This window comes from Branchiostoma floridae, chromosome 1, assembly GCF_000003815.2.
Source record: "Branchiostoma floridae strain S238N-H82 chromosome 1, Bfl_VNyyK, whole genome shotgun sequence".
Classification (NCBI taxonomy): Eukaryota; Metazoa; Chordata; class Leptocardii; order Amphioxiformes; family Branchiostomatidae; genus Branchiostoma; species Branchiostoma floridae.
In genome coordinates this window covers 11,900,281-11,919,788 of record NC_049979.1, presented here as the reverse complement: position 1 = coordinate 11,919,788, position 19,508 = coordinate 11,900,281, and the positions used below count along the sequence as shown (strand labels likewise).

At 42.7% G+C, this 19,508-nt stretch overlaps 2 protein-coding genes and 1 long non-coding RNA gene across 3 annotated transcripts in view; 2 read left to right on the top strand and 1 right to left on the bottom strand.

Moving 5' to 3' along the window:
- Positions 1-481: 481 nt before the first annotated feature.
- On the top strand, positions 482-5,093 carry LOC118428193 (regulator of chromosome condensation-like). Its single transcript, XM_035838195.1, has 7 exons — positions 482-946; positions 1,085-1,283; positions 1,533-1,667; positions 2,348-2,461; positions 2,609-2,767; positions 3,551-3,755; positions 4,352-5,093. Exons 1-6 carry the CDS (start codon positions 482-484, stop codon positions 3,724-3,726), a joined length of 1,248 nt encoding a protein of 415 aa, XP_035694088.1. The 3' UTR covers positions 3,727-3,755; positions 4,352-5,093.
- Positions 5,094-7,365: 2,272 nt separating this feature from the next.
- LOC118421887 (DNA polymerase eta-like) overlaps positions 7,366-19,508 on the bottom strand; it is a 26,751-nt gene continuing 14,608 nt past the window's right edge. Inside the window, exons 2-11 of the mRNA XM_035829396.1 lie at positions 18,161-18,379; positions 17,477-17,611; positions 16,992-17,221; positions 16,556-16,722; positions 15,993-16,096; positions 15,619-15,738; positions 15,047-15,170; positions 10,528-10,593; positions 9,653-9,822; positions 7,366-9,129 (exon numbers count right to left, since the gene is read on the bottom strand). Coding sequence (XP_035685289.1) covers positions 8,094-9,129; positions 9,653-9,822; positions 10,528-10,593; positions 15,047-15,170; positions 15,619-15,738; positions 15,993-16,096; positions 16,556-16,722; positions 16,992-17,221; positions 17,477-17,611; positions 18,161-18,291 — 2,283 coding nt within the window. The 5' untranslated portion in view covers positions 18,292-18,379 and the 3' untranslated portion in view covers positions 7,366-8,093. The remainder of the gene's footprint in view (positions 9,130-9,652; positions 9,823-10,527; positions 10,594-15,046; positions 15,171-15,618; positions 15,739-15,992; positions 16,097-16,555; positions 16,723-16,991; positions 17,222-17,476; positions 17,612-18,160; positions 18,380-19,508) is intronic.
- The window catches only part of LOC118421918, a 3,337-nt gene continuing 2,214 nt past the window's right edge, over positions 18,386-19,508 (top strand). The window contains exon 1 of the long non-coding RNA XR_004831869.1: positions 18,386-18,613. This is a non-coding gene — a long non-coding RNA (uncharacterized LOC118421918). The remainder of the gene's footprint in view (positions 18,614-19,508) is intronic.

Here is a 19,508-nt window from a genome sequence, read left to right as displayed (position 1 = left end):
ACCACTAAAAACGAGCCCGGCTGATACATCTGCTTGGAGATTGGCTATTATGACATGGCAAACTAAGGTGAACTCTGTTGACAATCTATGGTAAGTCAAATTAATTATTCTGACAAGCATTTTTGTCTTTCTGCAGCTTGATGAACTGAGGGTCAGGCGCGGCACCTCCCTCCAGGACGAGGTCAACAAATTCTTGGCCTTGACTAGTAAGTAGCTCGTCAAGTGTGCCCACCTTTTTTTCAAAGTGTTTATAGCTGTGAGCCGTTACTTCAGATAAATCAAATATATGTGTATTATTCTTTTTACCTTGTGAAGAGCTTGATTTTTCTGTTTTTATTTTCTTTTATACTTTTCCATTTTGTCTTCATTTATTTATTTTTTCTTTTTCTATCTCTACTTTTAGTTATTTTTCTAACTTAGATGCTTATATCTTGAACTTGAATCAAATGGTAATTTTTTCCTCTCTCACCCATCAACATGCATGCAGAAAACGGGTCTGGAGCCAAGGGCCTCGCCTAGCTCATCCCCCTCACTGCCGCAGGGACCCCTCTCCGGAGCCCCCCCTCTGTCTCCCCGTCCAGGTGGCCAGGTCCTGTCCTTTGGAGAGAATGATTGTGGCCAGCTAGGCATAGTTGGTGAGGAGGAGCCGATTCAGGATGAGGAGGACCTGGACTATGAGGGGCGGCTCCTGCCTACCCTGGTGGCCTTACCTGCAGGTAAGATCATTGTGGACGTGGCCGCCGGGGGAGAGGGAGAGGTATGGACCTGCGGGAACAATGATGAGGGGGAGCTAGCGAGGCCCACCGCAGGGGACGTGGACGGCCATCGGGTGACTTCCACGTCCCTCAACACATCTGGCCTCGTGGCGGCTGCAGTGTCCTGTGGCGACAGCTTTACAGTCATCCTCGACACTCGCGGCCGCCTCTTCTGGGCCGGACAGTTGAGGGTTAGTGTTAATCTTATGTTTTACCAATGTTTGATGAAGGTTCTTTGCATTTCCTAAAAAGAATACAGACAGCTTTACTCACATGTATATACAGCCAGCTTAGATGTAATCAAATCTGTGTCTCCCACTTTTGTGCAGGACAGCAACAGGGTTTACTACAACATCGGGCCCCGTCTGCAGGAAGTCCCCGGGTGGTGGGCGCCAGTGACCAAGATCTCGACTGGCGGCAATCACTTGGCCGTCCTCGTCGGCAACAACATCGCCTCCTGCGGGGCTCCACACTTTGGGCAGCTGGGACGGATCAGAGCCCGTCGCGCCCTGAAAAGATCATTGAGGGGTGAGTACCAAGATCTTGAGTAAATTTTGTCCATTCTCCTACGCAGAGACCAAACCCTAGAACTCAGACGGGGTCTAACCCATTGGAGTTCTAGGACGCGGTTTTGTCTCAGTGTAGAAGAATGCTCTTGGGTTGATACGTAAAGTCAACTTCAACATAGCTTCATTTTGTGAACCTGTTGGTATGGTGGCTTCTCTCCCAATCCAAGCAGCAGTTGTGAAATATTTCTTTCTTCATATGTTCCTACAGAGACGGCTCTGACCCTTTCCCCCTGGACCACAGCCTCAGACTTTGTCGACGTCTGCTGCGGAGACAACTCCACCATTGCCATCACCCCAGCAGGCGATGTATATGGCTGTGGTGCAAACCACCAATGCCAACTGGGTAAGTCACTCATCTGTATTGTTTCAGTAACCAACAGTAATTAGATTGAAAGCTGCTAATTCTGATAGCCTTCTTTCTGCTCATACATGTACATGTTCAAGCTTCAGTGAGAAGTTCATTCGCATCCGTCTGTCTCGAAAGACAATGGTAGGCAGACGGGTTTAAGGCGACCCGTCTGCCTGGCCTGCACTTAGGTTTTTAAGGTGAAGGAGGGGTGTGCTCGACCTTCTCCATCCTCTCGTCCACTGGCGCACTAGTCTTACAGGGGCAACTGTATGCAACGTGTAAGACGGCCCCAGCAGATGCAGGTTTTGTTGTTTGGAGTTTCCGTCTCCTAGGAGGACTTCCGACCAAGGATTCAAGGGGTTCCTCCTACCCCTGACTCATGTGTCATGGCGGGTGCGTCATGCCCGAACATGCCCCTATGGCCTGTCGCCACCACAAAGGCCTGTCACTGCCACTAGCCGCAGCTAGGTACTCATTCACACCTGAGTTAAGTGGGGAAAGTCGTGTAAAGTGCCTTTCCCAAGGGCACAAGATCGGTGACACGACAAGCGGATTTGAACCCCGGACCTCTCGGGCCTGAGACCAACGAGCTGACGATCGTGCCACGCGGTCCCACAGTGAGAAGTATTGATACAAATTTATGAGAACTTTTTTCTCTTCTCTTTTTACAACAGCTCTGGAGGGGCCTCATATCATCTGGACCACTACACGGATTGAGGCCCTGTCCCAGTGCCAGTTGGTACAGGTGGCTATGGGGGAAACCCACGGTATTGCCCTTAGTTCTACAGGTAAACCTACTTTATACTCTTACTTATAAGTTTTCCCTTGGTTTTCCTGTGTTGCAATATCATCTATGACTGTCATTCATATGCTTATATACCCCATGTATCTTGTGCATCCCTGACTCTTGCTTTCTTCTCTTGTTTTGCATTCAGGATCCGTTCTCTGCTGGGGGGACAGGTGGGAGGCGCAACTTGGCGACAATAGAGCCTGTGGTACACCGAGCGCCACTCCCCTGACCGTCCACGGCCTGTCAAACGACATTCGGCAGGTAGCAGCAGGACCCAGGCAGTCGTACTGTTTTACTAGTCAAGGTACAGTAAAAAATACTCATTGTCAAGTTCTTGAACTAGTTCAACTGTAATATCCAGCACAAAAATTGTTGACTGAATAGCACCAGTCTTTGTCAAGGGAAGAACAATCCACTGCTGTCATGACATCACATTATGCAGATAGAACACGTAACTCAGTGAGCAGTGGATTCTTCATTCCTTGACAAAGACGGGTGCTGTTCAGTCGACAATTTGTGTGAGTCAAATTTTTGTGTTGGATATTACAGTTAAACTAGTTCAAGAATGACGTTTAACAACACCAATGAACTTTCAAGTTAACATTTTCAAGTTGTTTGAAACTAAATCCCAGACAAATTACTCTCCAAGCAGAGGTTTGGCTCTGGCTGTTCTCTTGACAGGCTTTCTGTTTATCTCCATGAAAAATGGAGATGTAGTTTTGGGAGATATAAGGTCTTTGAACTCTTGTTTGTACAGTTTTACCATTTGCCACTGCAACATAGAAAGCCTGACAAAACCACCTTAACACATGTTTTAAAAAAGTCGGATCCAAACCTTTGCTTGGAGAGGACCCAAACATGGGACTGTCCCAGTGTGTATGAGTCCTGTCAGTTTCTGTCTGAACTTGCTGATTTCTGCTTCTTCTCATCGATGACAAGGTTCTTAGTTTGCAACCAAGATAAAGTCACAGCTGATTTCAGCTGTGATTGCCTAAATCTTGGTTGTGAATAAAGAAACTTGTTATCCAACCTGATGAAATTCGTCATGGATGCCCTGTTTGATGATTGTGTTCCCTTATCTTCTCAGGCCAAGGTTTTGCCTGGGGATCAGGGGCCTCGAACATGTTGTGCGTTGGCGAAGAAGTACACCAGGAGAAGGCCCCTGTCCCCATGGTCGGACTGCCCGCCCGACCCATCCACAAGATCGCGGGGGGCGGGCAGCACGTCCTCGTCCTGGTGGATCCTCTTGCTCCCGACTGCTGAGCAAACTCTGATGCCAGTAAGAGACAATTGTAAGTAACATCACTGTTCATTGTTTGGTATGATAACAAATGCTTGTGTTAGGTTGTGTGTTGTGTGGACATAGATATGTAAATCTAGTATCATTAGGTAAAACAATATGGTAACTATGACCGGTCTAAATTTTTGTTTGGAAAGACCATGCATAATACTGATTACATCAAATGTTATCTTATGTATATAAGTGCTGCAATTGAATGGTATCCATTACGTGCTTGGTACTACATTCTTCAGTCATGAATTTAATAACATTGTCTGTGCATTGTCTGTGCATTTTACATGAGTGCCATGAACAAGTCTTGTAAGAAAACATACCTCTCGTGGTGTAACTTGACATTGCCGTTATGATCAGCAGCTCTTCCTATTTCCTCTACACAGTACTGCAACAGCATCGAGTAGGCTGCTGGGGAGTGTCTGTGAACATGGCCCTGGAAAAAGACTTTGCTTTATTTTGAGTGTCAGGCTTTTGTTTACGGACATACATTATGTATAATCCATATACATCCAGAACAAGACAATTGTCATTCTAGCGACAGAAGCCAATATATACCAGAATTAACCATTGATATTATTTTTGACAACTTTTCAGTGATACATCTTTCATCATCACCTTCATGACTGCTGTGACGATCTCTGCAGTACCAGCTTCCCTCCCAGGTGGCGCTGAGCAAACTCAGTAATGTCATAATGCTTCCCATCACGCAGTGTCCAATCTGAGCCTTCCAGTGTCCATCTGAGCCTTCCGTCTTGCTCTTGACTGTAAACGGAGTAAACTGCTAGATTGAATAATGATGCTAATGAGCAGTAGTAGATGGTAACAAGTATTGCAATCAACCTAAATAATTATTAGAAATAATCATTGTAGTAAACATCAATGCTCAGCAAAGAAATAAATTGCTTCAAAATGTATGACATTGTCATGGCTATTAATGAGTGAGTGCAATTAGGGTTAAGATAAGGAATATTTGGTACTGTGGTCAAGATTGTTTTTGTAGTTGGGCTGATCAGCTATGGGACTGATGGATGGATGGGCCGAGAGCAGGCAAAGTAGCAGCAGAAAAGTGGTAGCCCACAGAACTAAGAACAGACAGAAATACATATAGAAATGTAACTTACTGCATTAGTGTTGAAGAGTTCAATACAACTTAAAGTTAATGTTTTCAAACTATTTTCTCAATGCTCTGCAATATTCTTCCACTTTCAACTGCATTCTCCTACTTTCAACTGCATCCTACTTTCTACTGTATTCTACCGTAGTCGACAGCAACAATGTGCAACAGCTATTTTCTGTGCAACACACTTTTTTTGCACTGCACACTTTGTTTTTTCGTGTGCAACACAATTACGTTTTGTGCTGCACACTTTTTTTTGCTAGATGCTTCCTTTTTTTTGCGCTGCACACTTCCTTTTTTGGTGCTGCACACTTGTTTTTTCCCAATAGATGCAGGTTTAGGACCGTGAAGCTTTCTATAATAGCAGACCTGTTTTTTTTACCATTGGCGTAGGTTGGGGCTTTGAACTAAAAATTTTTTCCTAGTAGAGTTTTAGGATCGTGAAGCTTCATATAATAACACACTTGTGTTTTTACCAATAACTGCAGGTTCGGGACTTTAAAGTATTTTATGATAACAGAATTCTTTTTTCCCTAATAGATGCAGGTTTAGGACAGTGAAGCTTCTTACAATAACAAACTTCCAAACTTCTTTTTCCCGAATAGACACAGGTTTAGGACAGTGAAGCTTCTGATAATAAATTTTTTTTACCAGTAGATGCAGGTTTAAGACTGTGAAGCTTTTTGCAATAAAAAAAATGTTTTTTTCCCAATAGATGCAGACTTTTCCCCTTTAGATTTAGGACTGTGAAGCTTCTTATAATAACAGACTTGTTTTTACCAATAGATGCAGGTTTAGGACGGTGAACCTTCTTATGATAGCAGACTTTTTTTTACCCATAGATGCAACGGATAGTGAGTGAGTTTGGGATGTGAAGTATATTGACTTACAATTACAGACTTTTTTCCCCATTAGATTAAGGACTGTGAAGCTTATGAAAACACGTTTTCCCAATAGATGGAGGACTAGGGCTGTAGATATTCTTGTAATAATAGAATTGTTTTTCCCCCATAGAAGCAGGTTTACAGCTGAAACACGTCTTATAAAATAACAGACTTGGTTTTACTTTGATAGATGCAGGTGTAGGGTTGTCAAGTTTCTTATAATAGCTGGCCTGGTTTCATCCCAATATAAGTAGGTTTATGGAAGAGACAGGTGTTAAGCTTCTTGTACTGTTCTATCACAATAGATGCAGGTTTATGGAAAATATGAGTCAGTGGAGCAGATACAATTGTAATGCTTGTAGTACCGACTAAGTGACTCAAGTTTCATGTCTGTTCAGAGATGATTTGAATCTTCAAGTACTGGTAACTGATTGACACCTTTCTGGTCAGGTAGGTGGGGTTAGGGGGCTCTGGGTAGTGTACTCTTGAGTGGCAATGCACACAGTTTCCACCTGCTACACTCTTAAATGTAGGGTGGTGAGCATACTGGTTACACCTATCCCCTAAATCCTCTCGCGTCTGACCCCTCTTGCCAACCCTCGAGCAATGGCTTCAGCTGGCTGTCAAAATGAGGGGCATTTCATTTTTTCATATTCTTACTTTCTACTGTATAATTTCTTGCTTTCTACTGTATTGTCAGGGGTGTGTCTATATTTTCAGGATAATCAGTGTGAATCAGTTTGGCACCAGGAACAGGACCAGTGTGAAGTCAGTAGGGGGATAATTAGTGTGAATGTGAGTTCAGCACCAGGGACAGGACCAGTGTGAAGTCAGTAGTAGGGTAATCAGTGTGAATGTGAGTTCAGCACCAGGGACAGGACCAGTGTGAAGTCAGTAGGGGGATAATTAGTGTGAATGTGAGTTCAGCACCAGGGACAGGACCAGTGTGAAGTCAGTAGGGGGATAATTAGTGTGAATGTGAGTTCAGCACCAGGGACAGGACCAGTGTGAAGTCAGTAGTAGGGTAATCAGTGTGAATGTGAGTTCAGCACCAGGGACAGGACCAGTGTGAAGTCAGTAGGGGGATAATTAGTGTGAATGTGAGTTCAGCACCAGGGACAGGACCAGTGTGAAGTCAGTAGGAGGATAATTAGTGTGAATGTGAGTTCAGCACCAGGGACAGGACCAGTGTGAAGTCAGTAGGGGGATAATTAGTGTTAATGTGAGTTCAGCACCAGGGACAGGACCAGTGAAAAGTCAGTAGTAGGAGGATGACTAGTGTGAATGTGAGTTCAGCACCAGGGACAGGACCAGTGTGAAGTCAGTAGGAGGATAATTAGTGTTAATTATGAGTTTAGCACCAGGGGCAGGACCAGTGTGAAGTCAGTAGGAGGGTAATCAGTACGAGTATGAGTTCAGGACCAGGAATTTCGACATAATTAAATACTACCACATAATGCATTAGCAGGAGACTTACTTTTTAAAATCCTAGATTACCTACTACTGTGCATTCATGCAACTCAAATCATTGTCTGTGCAGTTAGGTGAAATTAATCTTTGGGGTCTAAAAGGAAGGAATTTAGGATTTTAGTAAACACAAAATAACATGTCACACCTCAAATTTTATTTTGCAAACCACTTTGTTGTTATCCAAAGTTCTTAAAACTGTTATAATTACATTGCATTTTTTAGTCTAGTTCAAGTAAGTATACTCATTCTACTGTATCATAACATGTCATCTGAATTGTCTTTGAAACCTACATATGTAACACAGTTTCTCAACAAGGTATACTAATTTCATCTGAATGACATGAGGCAGATTTGGTTAGTGAGCAGAACTGCTTTTGGCAAAACACACCAGCTTCACAGGTAAGCACAGGCACTGGCTTTTAACAAATTATTTAATTCACTCCAAAGTCAAAAAGTAGATATTCATAATATATGATATACAATATTTCATGTATTTTTATAAATTAGCAAGCTGTCTCTCAAATTGGATAAATACAATTTACATTTTATTGTATTTATAAGTTGTTTATCATAAAAATATGATTTGCAGCAGGCTTGTCTACAATACTACATAATGAGAAATTACATAAATAACCACATTTGAACCATTAAAACCCTCAAGTACATGTAGTAGTACACAAATTTCATGAATGTGCAATGTACAATTATGTAATATGCAAACTCATATAGGCACAATATTTTCAATAAGTTACACACTACAAATTCACATGACTATTAGTAATCAGACTCCTTTTCACATTGTCAAGAAAACATATCATTTGAGGTATAAATAATTACATATTTTCATAGTTTCAGGGCACAATGTTCAGCTCCTGTGTTTGAAGAATGTATCAAGTGTGGGATGGTCCATCTTTTGCCTTTTGGGGGGACGACCCCGTCTCTTGCCAGGTTTCTTTGCAGCACCTGTTGTGGCCTTGCTGGCATTACTGCCACTTGGGTGGGTACCGCCACTGATGCCATTTGAAGTCTGTTGTTGTTGTTGTTGTTGTTGTTGTAGCTCCATGGCAAAGTGGAAGTCCAAGTGTTCAGGAAGCTCCCAGGCTAGCACGTCTTTCCCACACTTCTCACATGCCATGACGTCTTCCTTGTCCACTTGTGCGCAGGAAGTGTCTCCTGTTACAGACACACACCTATCCGAGGTAGCAGCACAGCCGTGTCCGTCTGACTCTGTGCTTTCCTGTAGTGATCCTTCTCCATTGGAATCTGAATTGCTTGCTGTGCCATTGGCATCATTAGGTCCGGTGCCCCGAGCATAACTTTCAAACTGAGTTTGTACATCGTCCCACGGATGACTAACAGTGCTTGTGTCGGAACGTCTGTCACACTCTTTCCCCTGCAGGTCCTCCTGTGTATCGTCAGGACAGTGTGCAGATCCTGATAGAGAGGATGATTTTGAAGACTTTGCGGCAAAGAAACCAGTTTTCCTTGGTGTTCCATCACACTGTGTTGTCAGAGGGATGCCTCCCTCTCTGGACTTTCCCTCTTGTTCTGCTGTGCTTTGTTTAAACTTGGCAAAGAAAGACACTTTCTGTACCTGTCCTGAGCTAGTATTTGCAGGTGAGGTTTTAACCTGTACTGCTGTACATGGTGTAGTTCTGATCTCCCTATCCACTTCCCTAGCAGGACTTTTTTGGCTGGGAGAGAAAAATGCCGCTATTCCAGATGTCCTCTTCTCTTCCTTGGCTTCATGTTGTGTGGTTTCCTTTTTGGTTTGTTGATTCCCAGTGGTAACTTTGATGTTCGGTGTCTTGCTCAAGAAGGTTGCGATGTTGCCGCTGGCTGTGCCTCCTGCTTCTATGAACTTACTGGCACCAAGATGGAGCGTTACTATCGCCGGAGACCTGAAGTTTAAAAAATAATAATAATAACAGCAGTTTGTTATCTTTACACTAGTATCACTGAAAAAAAATCACTCCAAAATGTATCTTGTTACTATTACTGGAGACCTGATTTTTAAAGAAACAACAACATAATTTTGTCATCTACCCTGAAGCATTTTGACCTTACACTTTGACACTGTCTTAACGTCTAGACTGTCTTACACTACTGGTCAATTCAACAACTGTACATGTAGGCATCCTTGATAATTATAATCATTGTGTCAAATTCATCTTTCTTGTCAAAGTCAGCCCCTTTTACAAAGCACTCGGTATAAGTGCAGTGTGCAAAGTACTGAGCTGATCATATCTTATGCTACTACCAGCGAGTCATTTTACGACGTTTTAGTAGACAAAAGCAAATACATTTAACATATGGTATTTCGGAGAAAGAAAATGTCATGATTTCCTGAATCACCTGAGGACAATTGAGGACTTGCATATGTGCATATGTTACCCCTATCTGTAAACCATGACATTGGCATACCAGGCAGCTTGATGGTTCCCCGCCACATTGAACTGTTTCAGCAGAATGAAGGCATCCTTGCACAGCTGATCCGCCTCGTAACGGTGGATGGCGCAGGAGCGGGATGCCGAGGTAGGCGGGCTGCCGTCGTTCCGGAAGCCAACCACCAGCAGCTTAGCCACACGGTTATTCTGTAGGAACAGTACCATAGTCACAGTGATACTGATCCAGTCAAGCTGACTGAAGAGCTCTTCTTCCACAGGTCGTGACAGAGAAGACAGGCAATATGTACAGTATTTACACTATTACAGGTTCATTTTACCTGTTAAATTCCCCTGGCTCTTTCCAACAAGCACATGAACAGTGCGCCACGACTTAACTTTCCATCCTAAGGACTTCACCCCTTTTTGGTTGTGTGCATGTTGGGTGAGCTGGAATCAAACTCATGGCTTCTAGTTCCAGAGGCAGGGCTGCTAACCACTGGACTAGTAAAATAATGCTCATCACAATCAAATAAAGTTTACTATCTATGTCAACACCAATTTAAGTCATCGCTTCTCAGATTGAGAAACAGAGCCTGAGGACCAGGTTTATACCTTAGATTACTCAGTTTTGAAGAGCGAATACAGTCAGTATCAAGTTTTTCCTCCCGGCCCCATTTCCATGACATCCTCTTGCTAAATCTTCACCTTAAACTGTCTGAGAACCAAGGAGAATCAATATGGTGTGGCCTAGTTTTTTCTGTGTGTGTGAACGTTTTTTGTTATAACATGTAGGTCAAGCCCTTAAATTGAAAGCAGTTGCTGTGAAGTCACACTTCTTCTACAGTAAATAGTCTTCACTAATGTTTATGTTCGATTGTTAGGTAATTTTATGCAATGCAACTCAAACCTTACCATTTCTCTGTCTTTCTGCAGTCTCTCAGCCAGCTCTGAAGTCAGTTGAGTCAGCCAATGGAGGACCTGCAATACATGGAAACAAACATAGTCATATAGATGTCTATATGTAGGGGTATTTGTAGGGGTACATTTGTATTTCTAAAGCACTGTCAGTTTTAGGCTGCTATATGGCAAAATAAGATTGTAATATTTGGAAATGTTCCTAACATTGCAGCTTCAGATGTGCAAATCCAACTGATAGACGCATTGTTGTCATACATGCCTCCACTTTTTGCAGTAGCTGCTTTATCCCATTGATCGAAGTGTATGGGTCATGTTTTATATAAAGGCATTCATACTGCAGCATCCTTTGTCTGGGGATTCAATCAGTAATGCCCAGTTGATGTACCACAGAAGATGTATTTCATATGCCAAAACAAGATGCCAATGTCCAATAGAGAATCAGATGAGATTTATTTCATATGCGGACCCAAGGGAACAATTTCCGCTGAGATCGACTTTTTCTTCTGCTGGCATCGTCTGTTGTACTTATGGGATATACATGACACTGTTTACAATAGTGGTCAGAACAACACTGGCAACATAACCGCACTCGCCCGTGAGAAAGTGGGTCGCTAACGGGTGTTCCCATTGTGCCCTTTCTGTCCGAGTACTACTGGCACCTTGTAGGCAGGGAAGGGACACAATGACAGTACATTCTTTCAACCATGGCGGTACAATAAACTACTGCTCAGGTGACACTGGGGACACCTTCAGAGATAAACACATTCCAGCATCATGGACATACCACCTGCATATGCAAGTTAGTGCACATAAAATTGGAGCTGTGCAGGTGTTTAAGTCTGATGCCTACCTGCACTGCGCATATAAAGAGAATGACAGTATTATGGAGTGCCAAATAAACAACTATAGGGTGATCAATATTCCTTGAATAGGTGGTACATTAGCTTAGACGTGACTGGTGCTGGTAATTTTGAATATAACCTGTAATTTAGCAAGTACATGTATGTAATGATTTGTAATCAAAGCACTGGTACATCATACTCCTTGACTATCTTCAGGCAAATTTTTCAGTCAACTAGAACAATAGTGGCCACTAACAAGATTCTATACATTGTTACATCAATGTGAATGAAAACACTTTCCTGGTCTTGTCCCAAAGAAACTGCAGTTACATCTACAACACATTTGCTATCACTAATTTAGATCCTCTCCAAGCAGAGGTTGGTAGGAACAATTGTAATTTCTAATAATATTCCTTGTTTTATTCTGCAGCAGGGCTGTCTCCAGCTTAATTTTTTTTCTGTCCTACTCATTGTTTGGGAGCCCATGTTGTTGATTTTTCTGCTTAAATATGTCAATTTAAGCTCTTCAGGGTAAATTTTCAACAGTTTCATGTTCTTTTTGAAATGGATGGGGTTAAATTATTTTTTGCCCCAACAAGCAAATTTCCCTCCTGGGACGGAAGGACGGTCCAAGAGACAGCCCTGTTCTGCCCTCCAAAGGGGCATATGATAAGGAAGGTCACAATCTTCCCCACCAAGCTCTGGTTGGGGAGGCATGTCAACATAATCACAACTGTTACTAGTGCTGGTGTCACATTTCTGAACCAGTGCCCAGCTGAGCTAGTAACGAGAACGGAAACAATAGTGTATATTCAAGAAATGAACATAAATCATGCTAATTCAAGTTTTGTGTGTTTTGTTATCTTTTCTGTACCATTTTATTCATTTCCAAAAAATGCCCAGCCAAAATGTGGCCCCAGCATAGAGACAGGTAGCCCCTGTGTGATGAGTATGGTGAGTTGTTAACATCACCTGAGTACTACAGTAACAGCATGTTTATGCAGGTGAGAGAGGGACAATACCCACATGTTTGCCCATGTAATACAACAAGGGTGCTTGCTACCGCCACATTTGTACACATCAACACCTCTTCACATGGAGGGTGGCTGAAGTACTGTATTGTTTAACAATTTATCTTTGTCAAAAAAAATATGGTTTCTTTTTTTAACAACATATACTACATGATAACGCAGTGCTGCTACCGAATCAACACCAATGTACAGCAATTTAAGATGTCTATGATAGTCATTGCAGTATACGTAGAATATGATACATATGACCCATATTTAGAGAAAATAGTTAACATTGACATATTGTATTAAGTATCTTTACTAGTAATGGGACTGAGTGACTGAGTGATCATTACAGTAAGCAGGTGATTGTCCATATCGGTTGATAAGGTGGGTCACACCAAATAGTTTTGACTTTCAGGTGTGCATATTAAATGTTCAGCTATGGGCTATATATCTTTTTTTATATAATTATGTAAATTGAGAGTCAAAATAACAAAATTACATCAGGTCCTTTAGAATCAGCTGTGCAGTGTAACTCTAGCAACTAACCAAACTTATACAAAATCTGTTATATTTTTTTTATACATGTATTTCATCACTCAGATATCAGACCCAAAATTTAATGTCGCTTGCCAGCTGTCGACCAAGAAAAGGCTATGATTGGCAGGTTTTTGCTAGGGTTGGTCAGGTAAATAGAAACACTTTTTACATCACAGTGTCCTAACTACCTCACTCCTAACTACCTACCTTGATGGAAGAGACAAGAAGGAACAAATGGGAGGAACAGACTTTTCTACCTCAGACCACGAATCCACAACTTTGTTTAAAGCATACACTTGCACTATTGGTCGGACCTGGGGGTAAATATTTGTTTGGGCTGGTGAGAAGGGCCAGCTGCTACAACCTGTGAACAGTCCTAGCCTACACTGTACAAGATTGTCAAATGTCAATTTTGAGCAGTGACCACTTATAGAAATCCTCATTGGCGATAATGTTAAAATTAGCAAGTTCAGGGTGTCATAATCTCATTTGTGAACATTCCAGGTCATAAGAACTCACCCCACACAGCAGCCCGCTATCTCAAGTGTCCAAAAGTCTAATATCTAAACTTTCTGACCGGTGCAACTATTCCAGCGGTCAAACCTTGCCGCCATCTTGCTTTTCATGACGTCATTTTTGGGACTCGGCACTTGAAATTAGGGGTCAGCACAGGCCGAAAAGATGGACCAAAACCTAGTTTTTTGGCCGAATCTGAACATCTGCAACCTACACTGTCTCACCAATATGAAATGTACTTACATTTTCCTGCTAAAAGTCGAAAATAGGCTAAAATACTGTAGGGACTCGTTTTGGGCCTTCTGCGCCTGCGTCAATTAGGGTCATTGCCCTTGTAGGGGCTTCAAGTTCAACATTGACAAATTTCAATAATTGCACATGGTGCGGAAAGGGGTTGCGAAGAATCACCCCAAATTTCAAAGGTTTCTGACCTGGAATGGTCCCTTGGGGATACTTTCTGAGAAGCTGGATCAGGGGGCTGTGGCAGTGTATTCTAGGCTAGTGACACACCCCCTGTCAGTTGGCAAAAAGTAACAAAAACAGGAAAAAATGATTAAAACCTACTCACCCTGGCATAAGAACACTACTCTACCTCCATTTAGGGGCCTAAATCTGTACTAAAATGTTATTTGGGGTAGACCTGTAAGCATTTGAGGACTGTTACATACTGCAGTACAGCTAAAGAATACAAAAACTAACAAAAATGGCCAAAATTCACTAAAATCAAAGAAACTGTAAAAAATCATGAGCCAGGTGAGTCTGTGGAAACCTGCTTCTTACCTACATAACCAGTTTCATGGGAAATATTAGCCCTAAAGGCCCTAAAACCCTCAAACCCAAAGTCTGGCAGAGCAGTGACCACTTATAGAAATCCTCATTGGCGATAATGTTAAAATTAGCAAGTTCAGGGTGTCATAATCTCATTCGTGAACATTCCAGGTCATAAGAACTCACCCCACACAGCAGCCCGCTATCTCAAGTGTCCAAAAGTCTAATATCTAAACTTTCTGACCGGTGCAACTATTCCAGCGGTCAAACCTTGCCGCCATCTTGCTTTTCATGACGTCATTTTTGGGACTCGGCACTTGAAATTAGGGGTCAGCACAGGCCGAAAAGATGGACCAAAACCTAGTTTTTTGGCCGAATCTGAACATCTGCAACCTACACTGTCTCACCAATATGAAATGTACTTACATTTTCCTGCTAAAAGTCGAAAATAGGCTAAAATACTGTAGGGACTCGTTTTCGGCCTTCTGCGCCTGCGTCAATTAGGGTCATTGCCCTTTTGGTACCATGCCAAATTGTCACTTGGGTTGTTCCATTACAACATTCATGAGGGTGTAAGAAATAATTTATTGAATATGAAATGCTAGGTGAACAAGGTGAACCCAACACAAATGGTGATCAAAGTGAATTAGGGCATGGGCTCGAAAATGTTTCTGACGACCCTCTTCTAAGGTTTTGAAATGAAGAACTTCCTTTTCTACTTAAATGCCTAACTCTTTCAGTTCAGGACTTTGGAAGAGTTAGGCATTTTAGTAGAGTTACGCACTGTTTACAGGTACCAAGGCTACAAAGATAGGCAAATGCAACTATGCTCACCTTTTCCTTAGTGTCCAGACACTCCCTGCCAGGGAAGTTCTTCCCACAGCCAATGGACTGAGCAACTTGGCGGTCTTTCACTGCCTCATAGTCAATACCTCGACACAAGTTGTACAGCCAAGTGCTATATTGAGGAAGGAGACCATTGAAAACAAGACATCTTACATAGGATGGATCAGTTACTTAATCCTTTCAAAACAGCTTAAATCTACATGAATTTGTATCTCTTGTAACTTTTTTCATAGGCTTTGGATAAACGATGAAAAAAGCTTTCAACTCTTTAAATTGTGAGCCCAAATGTTAAAATCAAGAACAACATATGCCTCACCATGACACTATTCATACGTATGTCAGGACTGCACTGTTTCTTATAACAGTTCAAGAAAAGTTCCAACATATATTAAAACCAGTCTTTCCAAACACAAATAATAAATATTCAGCCAATGTTCAGCAATTTCCCGTCAGGGGCCGACCAGTAGAGGCGCTACCAGAAGCTTGATTTAACCAGTCTGCACAAACCTTGGTCTTCAATAGTAATTTTTAACGTGAGACAAAGAACACATAGTATTTACCCGCACTTATCCCCACACTTTGCTTGCAGTTCCTTCTCCGAGAAGGCAGCCAGCTGTCCCATATACTCCACACCCAGTTCTTCAGTTAGTGACGCTCCCAGCTTCCCTCCACAACCTCGACTGCACAGATACGGAGGAAAGGGATGCTTAATAACTTGAAAACTGGATGGCTGAAAGTTGTCAGACAATAGATAAGTAGGAAATACCATTACTGCTAGTCAGGGACAGTAGAAGTTACAGTATTTGTTCAGTTCAAAAGTGGGTAAGATGATTATTTTTTGATGGGTTCATAGATGCTTTCAAACATGATTTTGAATTGGACAATACCACTGAAAATATGTTGACTCTCAAAAAGTGAGTTAGGCACTACTTACACTTTCTTGATGGGGAGTGTGCTGTACAACTGGGGTACTGAGGCGTGGGGCAGGACAGTCTGCTGCTTGGGCTTGTGAAGTCCGCAGCACAGCTTAGCAAGAACCTACAAGACACCACAGACATGTGTCCTATTTAAAAGTGATCTGTTATCAAAACAACTCATGGTGCAATCCTAGGCTACACTAAAAAGGCTTTAAAGTGATAACAGCTGTATATTTCCATTAACAGTCATAAACAATACAAAAATCAGCAAAATAGTAAAAATCATGGAAATATAAAAGAGAGTTTCCAGGCTTTGCCAAGAGATGCACCTATTCTTAGTGCTGGTCCATTGAAAAACTGAGGTTTTTTTCTTAGTGCTGGTCCATTGAAAAACTGAGTGTGTGTGTGTTATAGTGTCAATAGTTCACAATCCCAACAACCCTTGTTATACCACTGCTTATATTCCGGACTAAACTAACGGCAGTGTACATCACAAACCTTGTTATCCCACTTTGATAACCAACATACAGGATGAGCTGGTATATTCTGGACTCAACTAACTGCGGTATGCGTCACAGACCTTGTTATGACCGATGCCAGCAGAACAGTGGAAGCCAGTCTCCCTCTCCACTGCAGCCCTCATCTCCTCAGCGATGGCTGCTCCCACGGCCAGGCGCCGGTCATACATGCTGGCATCTCTCATCCTCAGACTGTCCAGCCATTGGTACACTCCAACAGCTCGACCATCTGTCAATCAGCAAAAAACAGCCATTCGTACTGTAAATTCACTTATCTTTGCAGTAGGAGGGTGTTCTGAACTCATGGTTGAAACAAATCAGCAAAGGAAACGCATATTTCTGGTATCATGATTTAGTAGTGGAAAGGTCCCTGCAAAAACAAAACTACAGGGAAAATTCTACAATTTACAGGCTATAACACTATCCATGCTATACTGCATATACTATATTCTATACATTGTATAATAGCTATTAAGTACAGGTGTCTTGAGTTCCAACCTAAGTTAATTTCCTCAGATTCAGAACTCTGTCCAGCAGTGTCTGTTTGCCAGCCGGCGACGTGTGTAGAGGACAGCATGTCCACAGTGACACTGTCTGGTCCCCTCTCCTCTAGCCTCTTCATTACCTCCTCAGTCAGGTCAATGTAGGCTTCATCGATACTGGCTCTCTCCACACACCTGCTGAACTTACACAGGACCTCAATCACCTCACGGCCTGCATCGCGGTATCTGTGAAGAGCAAAAACAACCTTTTAATCTTGACATTAATCAGTGACACATTTTAGGTGAGGGAAAAGGTAGGCCCATAGTGATTTTGAGGCCAGAGTTGTTATCCAGTGTACGGTATAGCTCATCCCTCTCCTCCCATTGCCTTTTTCCTCCTCAACTGAAGTCAGGGACTAATTTTTACACCTGGGCTGGGTGGCGTGAGGAAAAATGTGAAAAGCGCAGGCCTCCCACAAGATTAGTGGAATAACCTCCTACCTGGTGAGATCAGCCTTCCCCCTGGACTCGGGAACCCTGACCAGGGTTATCTCTGGACACTTCTTCTTCGCCTCATCCCCTCGCATCTGTCGTGTCACACCCTTTGCTCGTGCCTCGTATCCCACAGCAATAATCCTGAAACAAAATGTACATTTACAGCCATTGCAGCATGAATCTTAAAACATTTGAGGAGGTTGTATTCTTCCTGATTTTTTTACCTTCCACTTCCAAATCAGGACATTGCAGGTACATGTATATGTTTTGATTGTACATCTACGGTATGATCTACCACTGTAACATTTCAACCACGAACTTAAATAAACACACAGAAAGTCCTACTGTGAAATCAAGTCGCAGTGTGTACCTGCCTAAGTGCATCGGTCTGGGACTGGCCCCTTGCTCTTCTACATGTGGTTCCTCAATACCTACGGGCACTGTATTTACCAAAATTCCCATTTTTGGTAATGTTTCTTTTCTACTCTAGGGAATTCCATATCATATTTTCTATCTAGCCTGCTGCCTATATTGATTATTTTGACCAGAGGTGCTGCGCTGAGCACAAGCTGGCCAAACAAAAGAGGACCATGGAGTACAGACTCCTACCAAACCGAAGAAGTCTACTCTACGCTACTGTAAAGTAGTGATAAGGACCTGACTACTGACTGTACTGTGCTGTTTCCTTACCCTCCCCCTTGCCACTTCTTATACTGGACCACAGCGCACGGTTTTCCCCTCAGGGACGGGTCCCTCCGTTGTTCCACCTGCACGTAGAAGCAGTCCATGTCCACCAGAGCGATTACCCTTTCCTGTGCCATACCCAAACGCTAGTAAATGTCACAAATGTACAGAAATATGAATTCACAACATTCTTACGAAACTCACAAAATGGCGCTCAATAAGACGAGGTATTATGGCCTCCGAATAACGGCGACGCGCACACTATAGGCGCCACGCTACCTAACGCTGCTATTGGTCAACCTTCCAAGATGCTTCAATCCCATTGATGAGAATAGTTTCGTCGACGGCAGTACAACAGTTCCGCCATATTGCTAGCTTTATACCAATATCATTTCAAAATTGATCGCCTAAAACATGGCTTTTTGGGGCATATTCATTTCTATGTAAGCCCTTAAACAGGTAAGTCCTATTCTAGACTATTCTATGAAACAAGTAATCAGAATTGACCTGAGTATGTGGTTCAAAACAGTAACTTTGTTACGCCTATTTATCCCGGAAGTCGCTTCCTTGCCCCTAGTAGTTAGTCCAACATTCATCGGGTAAATATCTTAGCTCTCTGGGGACCAGGTAACACACCGTACAGGTAATATTTGCGTGGCTCTTAGCTCTGGGGACCTGGTAACATACCGTACAGGTAATATTTGCATGGCTCTTAGCTCTGGGGACCAGGTAACACACCTTACAGGTAATATTTGCGTGGCTCTTAGCTCTGGGGACCAGGTAACACATCTTACAGGTAATATTTGCATGGCTCTTAGCTCTGGGGACCAGGTAACACACCTTACAGGTAATATTTGCGTGGCTCTTAGCTCTGGGGACCAGGTAACACACCTTACAGGTAATATTTGCGTGGCTCTTAGCTCTGGGGACCAAGTAACACACCGTACAGGTAATATTTGCGTGGCTCTTAGCTCTGGGGACCTGGTAACACACCTTACAGGTTATATTTGCGTGGCTCTTAGCTCTGGGGACCAGGTAACACACCTGTACGGTAATGTTTGCGTGGCTCTTAGCTCTGGGGACCAGGTAACACACCTTACAGGTAATATATGCGTGGCTCTTAGCTCTGGGAACCAGGTAACACGCCTTACAGGTTATATATGTGTGGGTATGAGGACCAGGTAACGCACCTTATACTACAATAGGCAATATTTGTGTGGGTCTTAGCTCTTGGGACCAAGTAACACACCTTACAGGTAATGTGTGTGGCTCTTAGCTCTGGGGACCAGGTAACACACCTTACAGGTAATATTTGCGTGGCTCTTAGCTCTGGGAACCAGGAAACACACCTTAC